This window comes from Anolis carolinensis, chromosome 4, assembly GCF_035594765.1.
Source record: "Anolis carolinensis isolate JA03-04 chromosome 4, rAnoCar3.1.pri, whole genome shotgun sequence".
NCBI classification, from domain to species: Eukaryota; Metazoa; Chordata; class Lepidosauria; order Squamata; family Dactyloidae; genus Anolis; species Anolis carolinensis.
This window is the reverse complement of record NC_085844.1, coordinates 79,120,603-79,140,144: the sequence shown is the minus strand read 5'-3', so window position 1 is coordinate 79,140,144 and position 19,542 is coordinate 79,120,603. Positions and strand designations below refer to the sequence as shown.

Sequence of the window (19,542 nt, the reverse complement as noted above, 5' to 3'; positions counted from 1 at the left end):
GTCTGGCTTAAGAGCAAAAAAACAGCTATTTATGTAGCCTGATCAAAGATTTATTTTTTTTTAAGCTGAACAATATGTTAATTCCAGATCCTATATATAAATCAGCTCAGAAAACTATTTTTTAGACTACAGCATCCAGAATACTCCACTAAGTCATACTTGCTATAGGATTATGGAAAAAGAGTCCAAAAAAGTAACTTCAGTGAACTCCAAAACCATATTCCTTCAGCACAGTTGGTTCCACTAATGTGCTTGAAAAGCACCATGGATACTGATGTCCTTCTGCACAGGAAACTATCACAGGAAAATTCAAATCTGATGTTAGATCTGGCTACATGGTCTTGTTTATGAAGTTTGAAAATTATCGCATTCTACTCGCTGAAGAATGTATGCTTATCGGCCTCTTTCCTAGCTAGTTTAACCTATGCCATTAAAATTATCAGAAAATGACAGCAAATGCCATCTTTTGTTTTTTTTTGGCCTGCTCACTTGTAACCAGTGTCCTGTATCTCTTCCTTTTTCTGCCTTTGTACAAATATACAATGTCATAATGAAAGCAGTTTTATAAAAGGAAGACTGCTGGAGTGCCTATGATTTGCAGAAACTTAAAGTAAATGTAGCAAGTGCTCAGAAATCTCCAAAGGGCAAACCTTTTGAGCCCCTTTCCCATGAATAATGCAACCTTTCATTTAAGAGAACGAAGCAGATGGATTTGGGAACAAGATAAGGACTGGACGGTTTCCTTGCTGAAGACTCTAATGATGCCAATGTCAGAAAAGTGGCTAGTCATCTAATGCAGAAAGTAAACTGCTTGTACTATCTGGAGACAAGGACCCTACACAGAAGCCAAACCTTTTTATGTTTAGGTCTGTTTCTTCTGATAATGAGCTGTTGCAGTATGAACACTACATGTACTTCCCTCGTTCTGTCCCTTCATCCCAGGAACAACCACAATGACAGCTTGTTTTACAGCTGACAATACAGCCAAAGACACACGTTTTGACAACAGCAGTTACAGATTAAAAATCACAATAAAACTCTGCCACTTGTCAAGCTGCAAGGTCATGGGGCTCAAGGTCGGTTGCCTTGGATCTTCTTAAAAGCATAGCTTACATGTGTTCATTAGTGCCAGAAAAAAACTCAATATGTAATAAGGATAGTTAGGCTCAAAAATATGAAACTGTTGTGTGTTCTCAGTCCTTACCTAAGAGCAGTCTTTCCCAACCTGGTACCTTGTAATGTTTTTGGACTCCAGATTCTGTGATCCCTTGCTATTTGTCATGATAGTAGGGGCTGATAGGAGGTGTAGCTTAAAATAAATATATATATATAAGAGCATCAGCATGAAGAAAGGTGTCCAAAAATATCAGAAAAGCTGTTCTTTATCTGACATGCTTTTGTCTCTAAAATATTTTCCTTGGATGGAAAAGCAGGACAATTTGCTGTGTTGGAACATGTCTCCAGCAAAGTATTACAATAAGATGAATACAGCCATTTAATCAGTAGTTTTCAGAACATAGCACACATCTTAAAAATCCAAGCACTTAATGTCACAGTGAAAATAAAGCAGCATCTTTTACTTCTAGAAGAGCTGGCTTGCTGGGCATCATATGATCCCTGCAGTGAACATCTTCTAGTTTTCAAACTTGGCTTCCTGTTCTTCTGACTTCCAGGCCATGTTGCAAGAACAGCTGAGACTGGTCATGTGAAAGTCAAAAACTGGGTAGATTTGCTTATAAATGATAACAGGAATTGTCCCAACAGACAGATAGTTATAACAGTAGAGGAGATTTTCATGGATCATCAATAAAAGATCAAACTAGATTTCTCATTTAAATAAGCAAGGCCACAATATGACGGTGCTATTGTATTTTGAACAACAAAAATGATCATGAGCACAGCTGCAGTTTATTACTTGTCCTCCTGAGGCTTTTTCCAACCACCATAATAAATAATGGTGACTATTACCCCACTTTCTTAGGAGTACACCAGCAGGAAGCTGCATTGCAAAAAAAAAAAACAAAAAACAAAAAACCTAACCTGAAAATAAAAAAGGGAAAGCCAGCATGTATCAGAACTCTAAGCTCCTGGTATTTTCCTCTTTGGCTTAAGAGAAGACTTGGCTGTGCTGCTGAGTGACCCGAATAAAAGTTGTCCTTCGACTAAGCTCTTTCAGCTTGGCAGCTCCCACGTAGGTACAGGTAGATCGCAGTCCACCCAGAATATCACGGATGGTGTTTTCCACGTCCCCTCTGTAAGGCACTTCCACGGTTTTGCCCTCTGAAGCTCTGGAGACAAAGAAGAATTCATTTGTATTGATGGAATGTTATTTTCAGTTAGCTTTTTGGAAAAAAAATCTGCTATTTTAGAGAAATGCTTTTCTCAGTTGCAGAGGGCTTTCAGACACAAGCCTTCTCTATATACAGTTATTTTTGTTTGTGCTCCTAAGTGAAAACCCATCTAACTAATGGGATCAAATTGGTAGCGGTGCAGATGTGTTTACTGCCTTTATAAATGTTCTGAACTTTTGAGTGGGTGGGAAGGGACAACTGGAAATGAAATTAAGATAGCATTCTCCAGAAGCTCATTTCTAGCGGTCTCTAAGTAACCTGTGACCTCATAGCTATTTGGATGGCAGCCTGATATCAATGTACTTCTCTCATATATTTAGTTGTTGCAGAGGAAGTGCTCATCACTGCATGTAATAACCCCCACCATAAGCAAAATACACCCGTTGCCTATGCGCCCTGTCCAACATTTAGTAGCCAGTGGAGAGCACTGGGCTACAGAAATTTCCAGCTCCATCTTTATAGTTGGACACACAATGAAAACATCATCCTCCAGAATATCTAGCAGGTCCCAAAAATACTATCTGGTTATATGGAAATAGCCAAATGCTTCTCAGCCTCTCTCTGTTCTTCACTGGTTCCTCATAGGCACAAGATGAGTCCTGGGGAGAAGCGACAAAGCAGAATTCTACTTGAGAAGAACTTTATGCTCCATCTCCTCATATAGAATCTCAGCCTTTGCTTCCTTTGGAAACCTGCAGAACGTGATTATGAGCTGATCTCAATTGCTTGACACCTCCATGATCATTTTAATCACCCTATCCTTGGAGTACCTGAATCAACTTAGTTGAAGTGCTAGAATGCATCTGGTCGCCATTTGATCATCTATATATATAAAAGAGTGATGGCATCAGGGCAGCAGACAAAACAACAAAACTACAGGCCCCCCAACCTCGAAATTTGACAACACAACCCATCATCCACGGCTCTAGGTTGATACAACAAAAAATAAAAGAAAAATAAAGTCCTAATTACAGGGAGAGGAATAATAGTTTTTATCCAATTGCTGCCAGTTTGAAGGCTAAGCTCTGCCCACTTGGTCTCCTAGCAACCTCCTCAGCCCAGGGGACAGGCACAGATAGGCCTCACTTAAGCCTGTTCCACAGATTATCAGATTTTAACTGGATTATATGGCAGTGTAGACTCAAGGCCCTTCCACACAGCTATATAACCCATTTAGAATCTTATATTATCTGCTTTGAACTGGATTATCTTGACTCCACACTGCCATATAATCCACTTCAGTGTGCATACTAAACATAAAGACAACCATACAACAGACATTCAATACCACCACTACCTCAACAATTTATCACCAACACCACCAGACAACGCTACAGCAACACGTGGCCGGGCACAGCTAGTTATTACTATAAAACAGAAATAGATTGGTCCTAGAATCTAATCTGAGAAATAAACAATATAAATGTTCCAAATCTTCAGGACAGTTTTGATTTCTTTTACATACATCTTGCCTCATTCACTGAAGTCTAGACTTTGATTAACCTTCCCCTGATGTTCCATTATTCGACTTAATGGACTGTTATAACCTGAAATGCTTATTCCATCCAAAAAACAACTAGATACTATCTAGAAATAGAAAACTATTTGTAAACACTTTTCTGAATCTTGTTTGCATTAATCATATTTTTTGCACTCTTATTATAAAGAGTCGGCATCACAATATGTACTTTCACCAAAATGGCAGAGCCCCCGGTGGCGCAATGAGTTAAACCCTTGTGCCAGTGGGACTGCTGACAGAGGTAGGAGGTTCGAATCCTGGAAGTGGGGTGAGCTCCCGTCTGTCAGCTCTAGCTCCCCATGCAGTGACATGATAGACGCCTTCCACAGGATGGTAAAACATCAAACATCTGGGTGTCCCCTGGGCAACATCCTTACAGATGGCCAATTGTCTCACACCAGAAGTGACTTGCAGTTTCTCAAGTCGCTCCTGACATTAAAAAAACAAAACAAAAACAAAATGGCCAACAGCATTTTTGCACAAGTCAAGGCTAGTAGAAGGATATCTTCTGCTCACCTGTGAGAACAGAAATGGGGAAAGTGCACCTACAGCAGAGCCCCAAAGTCTTTGTAATGCTCACAGACTTAGGTGTATGCCATTTTCTGGCAGTTACAACATTAAATAACAAATGATCCCAAAGAAGGGGGATTAAATTGAAAGAATTAGTATAGCTGGTACCTGTATTCTGCAACACCTCCCAAATGTTTCTTCATAGCTGTGTCGGAACTCATCCCATAGAAGAGCTTCATTTTCTTGCCGTTTTTTTCAATGATCTCCCCTGCACACTGATCATGCCCTGCAAACATGCCCCCGAGCATCACAAAGTCGGCACCAGCTCCTGTGATTGGCAAAAAGAAAAGAGGGCATGAGAGTGAATGTGAACAGAAAAATAATGGGCAAGTGAGCACACCGGTGAATATGATTCCTAACCAACCAGAATGAATCAACACAAGAAACTTACTCATCAGTGTGGAGTGTTTTATTAAAGAAAGTACCATATATACTCATGTATACTTTGACCTTATGTATACATCAAGTCAGGGATTCTCCTGGGATGGACTAAGACCGTGTTTTTCACCACTCAGAGAAAGGGATGATTCCTTTTGGATAACAGTTAAGGTACAGTAGTCACACTGACCTGTGGATAGATCAACCCAGGTTTTTTGGGTTGATTTTTTTGTCTAAAATTTCTCGATTTGTACATGATTTTTTTCTTTGTGTACTCTGTGAATGCACACTAATGGAGAAGGCTGCGCCTGCGCAGGCTCCAACGGATACTCTTCCAAGCTAAAGTTTGAAATTTGGCGGTAACCCCGCCCCTCTTCCCGGAGGGTATAAAGGGCGCCCTCCGCGCCCGCTCTCCAGTTCCTTTTTTTCCGCCGCAAAGCTCACTTCGGACTCTTCGTTCTTATGTCAACCACGCGTTTTAAACGGTGCACTCAGTGTGCCGCTAAGATTCCAGATTCCGACGGCCACGCTAAGTGCCTTTTCTGCCTTGGCGAAAGCCACGTCGTCGGTACCTGCCATTTTTGCCTGGCCTTTACAGCTCAGGCCAGAAGAAATAGAGCTGCGAGACTCCGTGCAGCTCTTTACGAAAAAACTCTTGCTCCTGAGGCTTCCACTTCCTGCCATGAAGATTGCCTTCAAGAGGGCTCAGGAGGAATCCAGACGGGCTCAATCTGACTTGGCAGCCGTGTGCCCGATTCCCCCGACGCCGGGAAAATCGCTGAGGGTCGCATCGAAACAACCCCCAGCAAAGAAACGAATGATCCAGAGGTCGTCCTCCTCAGCGTCTTCGAAGAAGGACGTCCCCTCCTCTGGGCCTTCCTCTAGGAGATCCTCTCCTATCCAACCAGCACAACGCCTCCGCTCCTCTTCCTCTCCTCATGGTCAGTCCTCGGATGCGGATGCTCAAGCCTCCCCCGACTGGTCGGTCAGGACAGTTATTAAGGCTCCCCAGCCAGCACCATCTCGTCTTCCGGCTCGACAAGAACTCTTTCCCCCGGCTCAAACACCTGAGAGGGGTAGACAGATGACGCGCTTAGCCCGCGCCGCCCAGGCCTCCGCGTCCAAGGGCGTTCCTCCACAGCCGGCTCTCCCTGCTCCTGAGGTAATACCTCATCAGGACTCTGTGCTTGTTTCTCCTCCCCGGTCCCCTCAAGGGCCCAAGGAGGATGACCCCGATATCGAACGCCCCGAGTCGATACTCTCCGCCTCCATTGTCTCTCTCGGTCTCGACCTCTCCCCGCCTCACGACGCCTACGAGGTCGACCCACCTTCCCCGACGGATAATATTCGGGCTTTCTCCGACCAGATGGTCAGAATGGCAGACGCTCTGGGGATGGAAATTAAACAAACTTCAAAGGCCGTTACCGACCCCGTTTTCAAGAGGGTTCAAGCCCAAGCCCCGCCAGCTACCTTGCTGCCTTTTCTTCCATACCTCCTGGACGTCATCCAGGCATCTTGGAAGACTCCATCTTCGATACCTCCAACCTCTAAGAAAATAGAGGCCTGGTACCGAACCGATGACGAAGCCTTGGAATGGCTCAAGCATCACCCTGACCCAAACTCCATGGTGGTAAAGGCCTCCCAATCGTCGGGTCGACACTCCAACTCCCCTGCCGACAGAGAGGGCAAGCGCTTCGATGCGGTAGGCCACAAGCTGTACTCCGGTGCTCTCCTCCTTTGCCGTATGGCAAACTACGGGGCCTGCATGGGCGCTTATCAACAGATCCTCTGGGAGAAAGCCCAACCCTTCTTCGCCAAGCTTTCTGACGAAGACCGGTCAGTCCTTTCGACCCTCCAACAGGAGGCGGACTCTCTCGCACACCACCAAATTCAAATGGCTAAGCATACCGGTGATACCGCCGGAAAAATGATTGCCCACGCGGTCGCGATCAGACGGCATGCATGGCTTCGGTCCTCAGGACTCTCTTCTTCCTCTCGACAAGTGATCGAAGACCTTCCTTTCGACACCCAGGGCCTTTTCAATTCTGGCACTGATGACAAACTTAAGTCCAATCACGACTTCAAGATTCTCGCAACAAAGTGTGGGACCGATCAACCTCAGGCTCAGCGGACCTGATGGTTCCCGCAACGGTACCGTCGCTACCCTCAGCCTTTTCGTCACCAGCCGTTTCGACGCTCGTCGAGCTCGAGTCACCACAGTCATCAGCAACAACCTCGCCGCCAGCACCAGGTCCCGAAAGGTCGGGGCAAAGGTCCTGCAGCTATGCCACAACCCCAACGACGGGCCTGATGCCCACTCTCTCGGGGATCTTTCTATCTCCACTACTACTGCCACTACCATGCCGTTCCTAGGCCCCAACCAGATCCTTCCTCTCTGTTCTTTTCTCGACCGCCTAGCTCCTTTCTCCCGCGAATGGGAGTCTATCACCTCAGATGCCTGGGTTCTTCGCATTGTCAGAGACGGCTATGCCTTGGAATTCAAAACTTTGCCACCCACGGGTCACATCCTCCACACCGACCCTTCACCGGAAATATGCGCCGAGGTCGACTCCCTTCTGGCGAAGGGCGCAATCCAGCCTTCTCCTTCCGAGCAGGACACTCGAGGTTTCTTCTCGAGATACTTTACGGTTCCCAAGCGGGGCGGAGGTCTTCGGCCTATCCTCGACCTACGGGCTCTAAACCTCTTCATTCTGCCTTCAAAATTTCGAATGGTTTCAGTGGCCTCCATCCTCCCGATGCTCCGACACGGAGACTACTTCGCCTCTATAGACTTACGCGACGCGTATTTCCACGTCTCGGTGCGTCGATCCCACAGACGCTTCCTTTTCTTCAAGCTCCTGGGACACTCTTACCAGTTCACAGTTCTCCCTTTCGGCCTCGTCACGGCCCCAAGGGTCTTTACAAAGGTGGTCGCCGTGGTGGCAGCGCACCTCAGGAAACAGGGCATTATGGTCTTTCCTTATCTGGACGATTGGATGATTGTCGCGTCCGACCCCTCATCCCTTCAAAACCACGTCTCACAGACTCTTTCTCTCCTGCAACGGCTGGGCCTTCAGTTGAATGTCTCAAAGTCTCAACTCCTCCCAACCACAGAGATCCGCTTCATTGGAGCTCTCTTCAACTCCATCATGGAAACCGCCTCCCTACCGAAGGACAGGTTCCTAGCCCTTCAACAGCACCTTTCTCTCCTCCTCCGCAACCGCAGGATCCGAGCCCACACGGTCCAAGTTCTTCTGGGTCACATGGCCTCCACGGTCATGGTTACCCCTTTCGCCAGATTACGTCTCAGACCTCTCCAAAGATGGTTTATAGACTCTTTCAAACCCCATCGGCATCCGAGCTCAATGTTTCTCACGGTACCGAACCACGTTCGCCTCTCCCTTCGTTGGTGGCAGGACCCAGCGAACGTTTGTGTGGGACTTCCCTTCCATCCCTCCCTACCGTCAGTCACCATCACGACCGACGCCTCCAATTTTGCGTGGGGAGCCCACATGTCGTACCTCACCGTCAGGGACCTGTGGTCCACCCAAGAAAGGTCTCACCACATAAACTTTCTAGAACTGTTATCAATCTTCAAAGCCCTCCGGGCGTTTGTTCGCTTTCTTCCCCACAAGTCTGTTCTAATCCAAACGGACAACGTAGTAGCCATGTACTACATCAACAAACAAGGGGGTACGGGCTCGAGAAAACTCATGGCTCTCTCGATGGACATTTGGCTATGGTGCATAGCGAGACACATAACTCTGTCGGCAGTTCACCTTCCGGGGGCTCAAAACACTCTAGCAGACTCTCTAAGCAGAATAACGACCTCCCCCCACGAGTGGCGTCTCGATCCCGAGATCCTGAAATCCGTCTTCGACGATTGGGGCTGGCCAGCTCTGGACCTTTTTGCCTCCCCCTCGAACGCTCAACTTCCTCGCTTTGGAGCGAGACTACCTCCAAACTCGACTCCGGGCTGTCTCGGAGACGCGTTTCTCCTCGACTGGACTCTCGAACCCGTCTATCTTTTTCCTCCCTTCCCTCTCATCTCGAGAGTAATAGAGAGACTCTATCTAACACCGACATCGGCCATCCTGATCGCCCCTGCATGGCCACGCCAGCCGTGGTATCCCACGCTACTCCGGATGTGTGCGGATCCTCCCCGCACTCTCCCAACTCTCCCTCATCTACTATCTTCACAGAAGGGACAGGTCCTCCACCCCGACGTCCCGTCCCTACACCTGACTGCCTGGAGGATACTTCCTTAAATTCTCTCCACCCAGACCTGCAGGCGATCCTTCGCGCCGCTCACAAACCGGCCACATCGAAGGCCTATGCTTACAAGCTGGCAAAATTCCAAACTTTCCTTCGGGACCGACGCGTCGATCCCGCCTCTACTTCGATCCCGCTGGTCATGGACTTCCTACTTTCCCTTGCGGATCGTCAACTTTCTCTGGCCTCGATAAAATGCTATCTCGCTGCTCTCTCCTGGCATTTCCAACGTCAGGGACAACCCTCTCTCTTTTCTAACAACCTCATTAAGACCTTCCTTCGAGGTTACAACAACTTGCACCCTCCAGTTCAACCTCCGACTCCCGGATGGAGCCTCGAACTCGTCCTTTCTCAACTAGCTTCAGCTCCCTTCGAACCTATGGCCTCTGCAGACCTTCACCTTCTCTCTTGGAAGACTGCCTTCCTTATCGCTATCACCTCTGCGCGCAGGCCTTCGGAACTGGCTGCTCTCCGGGTGGACGAACCCTAGCTCCGTTTCCACCACGACAGGGCTGTCCTTCGCCCGGACATCACCTTCCTACCTAAGGTGGTCTCTGCTTTTCACCTGAACCAGGACATAATACTTCCTGCTTTCTTCCCTAATCCTTCTTCTTCGCTGGAACGGAAACTCCATCTCCTCGATGTCAGGAGAGCCCTCCTTTTCTACAAGGACAGGACTAAGGACATACGTAAGTCACCTAGACTGTTTGTGGCTTACGCTACCCATAAACTGGGCGAACCACTTTCTTCCCAAAGACTCTCACACTGGATTGCTCAGACCATCGAGCTCGCTTATCAGCTGGCCAAACGCCAACCCCCCTCTTCGATCCGCCCTAGATCTACGAGGGGCCTTTCCACCTCTACGGCCTTCCTGAGGGGCGTCCCTCTCGACTCCATCTGTCGAGCAGCTATCTGGTTCACTCCATCCACCTTTGTTTCACACTACAGGATGGACTCAAAGATCCTCAAGGACTCGGCCTTTGCCAGGTCCGTCCTTTCCTCCTGCCTTACCTAATGTTGTTGCCTTACTCAAAACCAGTTTTCGGGTTTATCCTTCTTACAGGCTGACCGTTGTCATCCACCCCGTTTGTAATCGATGTGCTCAGGGATTCTTTAACGTAGTGCTTGTGTACTATACTTACCCACTGCACTGAAATGTATTTTTTTTTAATACTTCTCCCTCTGTTTTCAGAGAATGAGTTTATGCCTACCTCTGTATTTTCTTACTGACTATTGCTCACTTACAATGTTGTGATTGTGTTCTGGATCCTAACAACAAGGATCGGTTTTTTTGCACTATATGCTATTGCATCGCTTCTTTGACCGTTGCACTTGCTTGTTTTTGCACCTTGTGCTCAATAAATGTGTTGTTTGGACACTAGACTGGTTATCGGGTTTGCTATCCCACCTACCTACACCTCAGCTTGCTAGTCTCCATTAGTGTGCATTCACAGTGTACACGAAGAAAAAGGACAGGTTGCTTACCTGTAACCGTGTTTCTTCGAGTGTACTCTGTGAATTCACACAATCCCGCCCTTCCTTCCCCACATGCAAACCTCTCCCTTTCTCGCTGCCTTTGTGGCGTAAGAACTGGAGAGCGGGCGCGGAGGGCGCCCTTTATACCCTCCGGGAAGAGGGGCGGGGTTACCGCCAAATTTCAAACTTTAGCTTGGAAGAGTATCCGTTGGAGCCTGCGCAGGCGCAGCCTTCTCCATTAGTGTGAATTCACAGAGTACACTCGAAGAAACACGGTTACAGGTAAGCAACCTGTCCTATATTCTGTTACAGAGATAGCAGGAGGAAACCTAAATACAAGAAACTGGGAAAGAGAATACCTCATGTGTGTCCTTTGCTCGGAAGACCACACTTTGTTAAAAAAAAAAAGACCATAGTCACATCATCATTTATTTATATGGTTCTATCAGTGCAGATTGTGCTTTACAAGTAAAATTAGAAAACAGCCAGCCCCATTAAACGTATACTGTTATATACTAATGATAATGAACACACACACACACACACACACACAAGGGGGAAAAGAAGTACAGTGAGACCACTATATCCATGAAGGCTACGTTCTCAGCCAGATACAACTAACAGCATTGGATTACATTACTTCCAGTCCCATCGTATCATAGAGATCTCAGAGAGGTAACCTCTCTAGGTATTTGCTGAGGGACATAATTATAGAATCACCTGGTAGACCTGGCAAAATCCCACACAGATCATTCCCCTTCCCAGGTACAGGTAAATGAAACCATGGATATGGGTTCCAAGGCTACAGGAGTCCTACTGTAATACAAATATTAAATTATTCAACATAATTGTAATAATAATAATAATAATAATAATAATAATAATAATAACTTTATTCTTATATCCCGCCCCATCTCCCCGAAGAGACTCATGGCGGCTTACATGGGGACCAAACCCAGTGGAACAAAATTAAAATGCAACATCATAAATACATGTACATTGCAAAGCATAACCAACATAAACAAATGGTTCAGCTAGAAATACAAAAATGCAATATAACAGAAAGCACGCCAACAAGTACACAAAAATATAAAACAAATTAATTATGTTTTGAGGGTCATTGTCCTGGAAGAATGAAACGGGGAATGTATCAGCATGAATACACATAATGCTGTGACCATCAGAAGGAAATCCATGCTCTTTGGTGTCCAAGTAAGGAATTCAAGTCAGAATTCTGTTGGTGCGTTTTGCTAGAAGCTGCACTTTGTTCAGGACTGTAAAGCAACAGACAAAACCTCCCAGTTCTGAGAAATGTATTTGTCTAATGTCTTCCTTTCTTTGTATCTGCTGGAACCATTTAAACCAATACAGTTACGCCAATGCAGCACACCAACAGGATTTTGGCCCAGCAAGACTTCCTATCCCACTCATAACCGTTCAAAAAAAGATTTATACTACTATCATAGAGGCTGCATTAAGGGCATAAATAACACTCCATTTAAACAAGAGTTTTTCCGCAAATGGAGGATTGTTGACTACCATTAAAATCTTTGGCATTTCTCCTCTCGTTTTTTGCAGTCAGGATATAATTTTTAAAACAATACACATATATTTTCAAATCCTGTCTAGTTGGGTGCCAAGATCTCATACCTGTATTTCCACACATTTCACAGGAGGCACCTTTTTTCAGCACATGGAAACCAGCTGAGACTAGAGAAACTATCCAGGCACATACAGCATTAGAAAAACAGTACACACTTGTGAAGTAGCTTCTTTGTTTAATTCCTGGAAAGCCTCCTATTGAAATAAGCATCTTTTTTCCCCCCTAGCCTTGTGCGATCCAGGTAAACTGCATTCTGTTTCGGTGTCCCAGATTTCGGTCAGGGGTTCAATTCCATTTTTCAGGAACCTCCCAAATTCGGGAGGACAGAAATTCATTTTTGATCTGGGAATCTGAAAGATTTGTTTTCTATCTGGCTCATTATGGGAGGGGGGACTTCTCAGGCTCCCCTTCCCATCATTTTAGGCATTGTTTGTGCTTATAACCTTCTTTAAGACCTGGATTAAAACCATCAGAGCTAAGATACCTCTCTTTCTGCTATCCTTTCCCTTCTGTCTGTAGAGGAGACCAGGTTTAATGCTTAGTTAAAGCTATTTCTACTCTAAGAGGAGACAGGCACATGCGGCGCTCTCTCCCTGAAGCATGTAGCTTTCTAAAGCATTTTAAGGGGGCTTCCCCACTTCCCAGGGAAGGAAGAGTGATACCTGGCGCTATCCTACCCTGGGCTTCCTTTAAAAAGCCCTTTCTTTTCTCTTGATTTGCAGGCCCTGGAGTGGTGCCTTTTTCGCCCCTCCCGCTTGTCCTTCTAGCAACTAACTCCCTCCCACACTCCACTTGTAACCAAAGGCAGAGGTTTTTCAAAAGCCACTGTTCTGTTGTGGCCAGAGAAAACATGGAGGCTGAGCCCTTGCTGTTGCAGCCAGCCAAACAAGCCGGACCAGCTGGATGAGCTGAAGGGAACTGGCCAAATCAAATCCGTGCACAAGCCTAGCAACCATAATTCACCATTCCTTGTATTGAAACACAGTGTTAAGTCTGAATCATTTTCTAGCTTTTGTTTCAAAGAAACAGGTGGTGCCAACATGCAAAAATGCTAAGCAGAACTACTGAGGTTTTTTTTTATTGATTTTCAAAGGGAAAAAAGCATGCTAAGCAAATTGTTACAGGCCTCTAAATCAATATGCAATGCTTTCAGGAACAAGCGTGCCATTATTTCATCTCTGAAAATATGTCAATCCATGCAATGTGGGCTGAAGGCGTAGCTGAGAGAAATATACTCAGTTCTCCCCTTGACATCTGTATCCTCATCACCTTCAAACTATACTCCCGAGTTCATAGATTTAAAGAACGTGTGCAGCTGATATGCTGCACATCTCAGTTATGGTTCACCATCCCCAAGGACTTTCTCCTACATTATCTAAAGAATGTTCCAATGTACCTTTGCAAATCATTTGTTTGAATTGTGCTTTTAAATGTGCACATTCATGTATAGGTTCTGCTCAACCTACTTCCTTCAAGCATATAGTATGTGTATATAGTTCTACAATGCAGGCATAAATAACAATGTGTAACAAGATTTGAAAATTTTTCTGTTCCTGGTTTGAAAGTGTTATTTCCTCTTTAATTGTGAGGTTTTTACTTTCTGTTATACTCCAGAAACTTTGTTTTTGTAGCTGTCATTTGTAACCTTTTAACAAAGTTTCGCAGTTGAATAAACCTTTCCCATGTTTTTATGGTATAACCAATTAAAAATTGACGTTTATAACCCAGGAATAAAAATTGTGTTACATGGTGTTAATATTTTAATAGAGCTAATCTTTCAATGTTGGTGTGTGCCCAAAATAGCAAGAAATAATGGCTGGAATCCTGCTGGGGACTTGCGTCTTTGGAAGTAGTATAGCAGGAACAGAAATTGTGCAGTTGCATAATATTCATATCTAATAGAAAGCCACAGTTACAGGCATCACATTAGTTCTAATCTGCCCTACATCAATCTTGATGTGCACTGGGCACTGAGGGTTCATGGGGCACTCTGCTGGTGTCCTCACAATTCAATAGACTGGTTTATTAGCACTTCTGCTTTGAAGGTCTGGGGGAATGTCTCTGAGAACTAGCAGGAATATTTATATGCAATAATTGAGAAACTTACAATTTGTAAGATCACAATTAAGAATTAAAAACTGTATTTTCAGAGCCATGATGGTTAGTAAAGGTCTAGTGTCCGACTCTGAGGGAGGGGTGCTCATCTCCATTTCTAAGCTGAAGAGCCATGTGCATGGAGCACCATTACCTTCTTGTCAGAGCAGTACTTATTGATCTACTCACATTTGCATGTTTTCGAACTGCAAGGTTGGCAGAAGCTGGGGCTAACAGCGGGAGCTCCCCGGATTTGAACCACCGACCTTTCGGTCAGCAAGTTCAACAGCTCAGCAGTTTAAATGGAAATGACTTGCCCCCCTCCCAAATCACGATTCAACTGTTAAGTGTTAGAAACCCAAATAAAACTGATCCCACATAAGCCTAGAGAAGAGGTGTGTATCGCAAAGCCCTCCAGATGTGTACAGACAATAACTCTCAGAATTACTCTTCACTAGTGCTGCGGTCCCACAACATCTGGAAGGTTGCATGATTGCCACTCCTGGCCTAAAGTGTGATTTGAGCAATCTATCAGAGATATTTCAAAGATAATTGATAATTGGAGACAAAATATGAATCCAGAAACTGTATGTCACAAAAGACTGCATGCAATGATCTTTGCATTCCTTGACTAATCAATTTACTTACCAAAAGCTTTGGCAACATCTCCGGGACAGCTACATCCCCCATCCTACAGAAAAGAGGAAGAAAAGGGAAAGTCAGTGATCACCCTACTTTATTCAGTGATGCTAAAAGTAGTTCCACACATACACAAATCTGTATGGAACAAGAATGTGTTATTCACTAGGGGTGTGCAGAAATCCATTTTGTTTTCGATTTGAATTTCAAGTCATTTTCCCCACTCTCCCCCAGTTCTGTTTTGAGGAAGATTCTCCCTGAAATGGAAACGGAACTCCAGATCCCCGAATTACAAATTTGAACGGCCCCCATCCTAATCTCCTGGAATCTTCCCGAAAACAGTACCTGAAATTCGAAATGAAAACAGAATGGATTTCTGCCGTTTTGCACACCCCTATATTTGTTTCTTCAGGTTAAAGATGACTAGTCAAAGCGTCTATTGAGTGTATGTTTGTAATGATAATTTATACTTAGTTAAAGCATGGTGAAGTGGTTTGACTGTTGGGACTGTGGCTCTGAAAACCAGGATTCTGAATCTCCAATTGGCCATGGAAAATCACTGAGTGACCTTGGCCAAGTCGCATTCTCTCAACCTTAGAGGAAGGCAAAGGCAAACCCCCTTTGAGGAGATATTGCCAAGAAAACCCTGAGACATGTCCATCTTAGGGTCACCTCTGAACAAATCTTGCAAGAAACCCCTGTGATAGGTTCACCTTAGGAATTTTCTCCTACTGTGTCCTACTGAAAAGTCCTACTGTGTAGGAGGTTGAAAATGCAATCCTAGAGGTGTAACATGATTTTTGCTGCATAGTAGACAGCATGAAGAAACTTTCCTGATTTCTGGTCAGATTCCCTCCAGGACGTTTGCTACCTGCACTCTAGCTGTTGTCCAGCCTACTTCACTGCCCACAGATCTTATGTAAATCAAAGTAAATTACATATCACAATATGGAATTAGGAATGTAGGAATACATGTATCAATAGTCCTTGCCGGCTGTCCACTCCATTGTAAAACCAAGTCCTCAATAGAAATGTCTGTCCTTCCAGCCAGAAAAATCACCCAGAGTATTCATGAATTTGTCAGATTCTCTAAATCCCCAAGGGTAAGGATTTGTGACCCCCCAAAGTTCACAAAGAAATGATCGGTCCATGACAATGAGGTTGCTGAAATTTTCCCTAAAATCAGATCGTTCTCCATCTGAGGGGAAAAAACAAATCCAAGGTATGTTCAGCTTCATGTGTTGGACCAACCATGGGGCTGAGACAGCCCCATAGTTGCCATGATAGCCATGAAGTCCTAAATTGGCCACATCAGGATAGCCACAGTGTATATGTTGAAATCCCCAAAAACATGGTGGTAGAGTTTTCCAACAGAAATTGTGAAACCAGCTCCACCAGCTTATACAAGTAGACTGCTAGGAAGCAGGGCAGGCAGTATACCAGCAGCCTTTCTGTTCTGTCTCTTTGACATAACATAAGGTACAACTCCATGAAACCGGTTCATGAGTCAATGGATTTACTCACGAAGAAGATGGAATTCTTATGAGTGATGGAAATCATGTTACTGTCCATGGAGTTCAAGCTTTACTATTGTAATGTACTGAAGACCACTCTAGTGATGATCTTGGTATAAAAGGGGGATGAGTTATTGGGTGTCAACATTATATGATCCATGATAGTTTAGACATTATAGACTGGGATGGGCAAGAAAAATTAGAAATGACCGAAAGTCCACTTTTGATTTTGACAAACAAATACTTTCATTTTAAATCAGGGTGAGTGATTTATTTAAAAGGTGAATTTTCACTCCTGGAGGCTTCCACATCTGCCAATTCATCCTTTGTCAGGGAGCCTCAAAAAAACATCAGCATGAGGGCTACTAAAACAGCGGTGTCCACCCTGCTGAAAACTTTTGTCAGGCCCAATTCAAGGAAATACCATCTGGTGTTCAAAGTTTTATAGAAGTTCCTGATTCAGACTTTACAAAATCTCTTGCAGTCTTTTAACTGCAGACTCAACCTCTGAAAAGTTACCCTTGCCTTCTTGTTGGAGACAACAACCTTCTCAAGCCTCCTCTATTTAACGTTTTGTCTGTTTTATAATGTGTCAGTTTATTTCCTGAAGTGTATGCCTTCTTTGGTTTAAGTTTTCTTAGCTCTATGTACTTGAAGCAGTGGGAGGGACTGCAGACCATGTGACTGGTTCAGTCACTGTTTAGAATGTTTTTTAAAAGGAATGACATTTGAGGCTTGAGTGTGCTTGAATACAGAAGCTAGTGTTAAGAGTTAGAAAACAGTTGAGGCTTGAGTCACTTGTTGAGGCTTGTTATGAAAGAGAGCTGTACAGAGCAATCTAGTTTTGAAGAGACTGTTAAAGACTATAAGTTAAAGATACAAACATAAACGTTTTAAAGTTTAACCTGACAAGAAATGTACCTGTATATTTAAATACATGACGTTATGAGTAAAACAAACATGTTATTTTAAAGAAGTCTACTTGAATCTTTGTCTGCTGAAAGCATTGAACAGAAATAAGATATTTATGTGCCTAGTGATCTTCCATTATCCAATAACCTTAAGAAACACCTCTGAAACTGCTGCTCAATAAGTTATGATCCCCATTAGGTTGTGAGCCTAACAGGTCATAATCCAATAGTCCAATACTTCTACTTGTTAGTGTTTTGTTTCTGTACCCCAGATTGTATTAAGCAATTTGACACAGATCGTACTTACTGAGATAATATGCCCATTCAGTCCGTGGGCAGAGTCTGCACATTCAATGACTGCACTCAGCTGTGGATAACCCACACCAGTTTTTATCCGAGTGGTGCACACAGATCCTAGGCGTTGAAAACAAGCAAACAAATAAAAACTCTAAACAAGATGCAAGGATAGTCATGTTGACAGTAACAAAATATTCAAAGTACATATTGTGATGGCATCTTTATTAGGCTCACCAAATTTAACTACTGTATATACTCGAGTATAAGCCTAGTTTTTCAGCCCTTTTTTAGGACTGAAAAAAAACCCTCCTCAGTTTATACTCGGGTGAGGGTCCTGGTGGGCTTATATTCAGGTTGGCTTATAATCAAGTATATATAGTATATTTATTATTTTTCTCTATTATTATTCGTATTGTTACATTCATTATTTTACTATATTAATTATTATTATTATTACATTTATTATATTGCTCTATTATTGTTGTTACTTTTACATTTATTTTACTCTATTTTATTATTACATTTATTTTACTGCATTTATTATTATTATTATTACATTTATTATTTCACTCTATTATTATTAAAAGGATACATAAGCATACTTACATTGAAGAAGATGAAAATAATGATTTAATCAGAGTTGAACAGTCATATCTTAAATTACAGTTTGATGTAAAGATTCAAAAACATTTAAACTACTGAAGCTTCAATTAATGTAAATTTATTGGTATCTCAGCTGGAATCTTATACTGGAATCAATGTTTTCCCAGTTTTTTGTGGTAAAATTAGGTGCCTCGGCTTATATTCGGGTAGGCTTATACTCGAGTATATACAGTACATCATTCTTAATTTATCTAAATCATTCTTAAGAGGCAGTGTGAAGCATTGGGTACAATTTTCAGTATGAGGTCTGACAACTGGAATAAATGGAGCTATTACTTCTTATGAAGTAAGACATTCAGATTCTATTAAATCTGTTAGCGTTTTTTGCAGCTTCCAAGATCATTTTGACATTCGCTACTGATTCCTATACTAAAGTTTGATTGGCCCTCAAGTAACTAAAGGTTGGACCACACTGCATTATGTAATTTATTCTATCGTATGTATAGGTAAAGGTAAAGGTTTCCCCTGACATTAAGTCTAGTCGTGTCCAACTCATCACCATTTCTAAGCCAAAGAGCCGGCGTTGTCCAAAGACACCTCCAAGGTCATGTGGCCAAAATGACTGCATGGAACACCGTTATCTTCCTGCTGGAGCAGTACCTATTGATCTACTCACATTTGCATGTTTCCAAACTGCTAGGTTGGCAGAAGCTGGGGCTAACAGCGGGAGCTCGCCCGCTCCCTGGATTTGAACTGCTAATCTTTCGGTCAGCAAGTTCAGCAGCTCAGTGGTTTAATACGCTGCGCCATCATGGATCATATGTATGCATGTATGTAATTTATATTCTGCCTTTCTCCCAGCACTATCTGTGGCTAATATTAATTGGCACATTCTCTCAGGAACATTTAAAATCAGGGATAGCACATCCAGGTTGCAAAGGCACTTGCTAACTATTAACTGCACTTAACATTCCTATTAACAAAATGAGTTACACTGTCAGCAATGAAAGGGTAGAGACTGAGTACTTATTCAAAAAGGAAAATGAGAGTGAACAAGCATCCAATCCTCCAGCCAACTTAATCTCTTAATTATAGTTTTAATATATAAGAAATATTGAGCGTATATCCACCTAAAAATACACAGTGACTTCAGGCTTGTTTTTCTGCTTAGCTGAATACGTTTCTAAGTAACCAGGAAAGATCAGAGTTATTCCAGCTTGCCACAGTGGGCTCTCTGGTCAGTATGGAATAATATGTATTGGCCTGGAAAGAACATGGGGGAGGGAAAGGGTTTTTGTTTCTGGGAGTAGTTAAG

General features: G+C 43.6%; 1 protein-coding gene across 1 annotated transcript in view; it reads right to left on the bottom strand.

Annotated features, from left to right (window-relative positions):
- Positions 1–1,482: 1,482 nt before the first annotated feature.
- gmpr (guanosine monophosphate reductase) overlaps positions 1,483–19,542 on the bottom strand; it is a 46,681-nt gene continuing 28,621 nt past the window's right edge. The window contains exons 6-9 of the mRNA XM_003219755.4: positions 17,635–17,741; positions 14,912–14,954; positions 4,549–4,708; positions 1,483–2,288 (exon numbers count right to left, since the gene is read on the bottom strand). Of these exons, the coding sequence (XP_003219803.2) occupies positions 2,108–2,288; positions 4,549–4,708; positions 14,912–14,954; positions 17,635–17,741 (491 nt within the window). The 3' untranslated portion in view covers positions 1,483–2,107. The remainder of the gene's footprint in view (positions 2,289–4,548; positions 4,709–14,911; positions 14,955–17,634; positions 17,742–19,542) is intronic.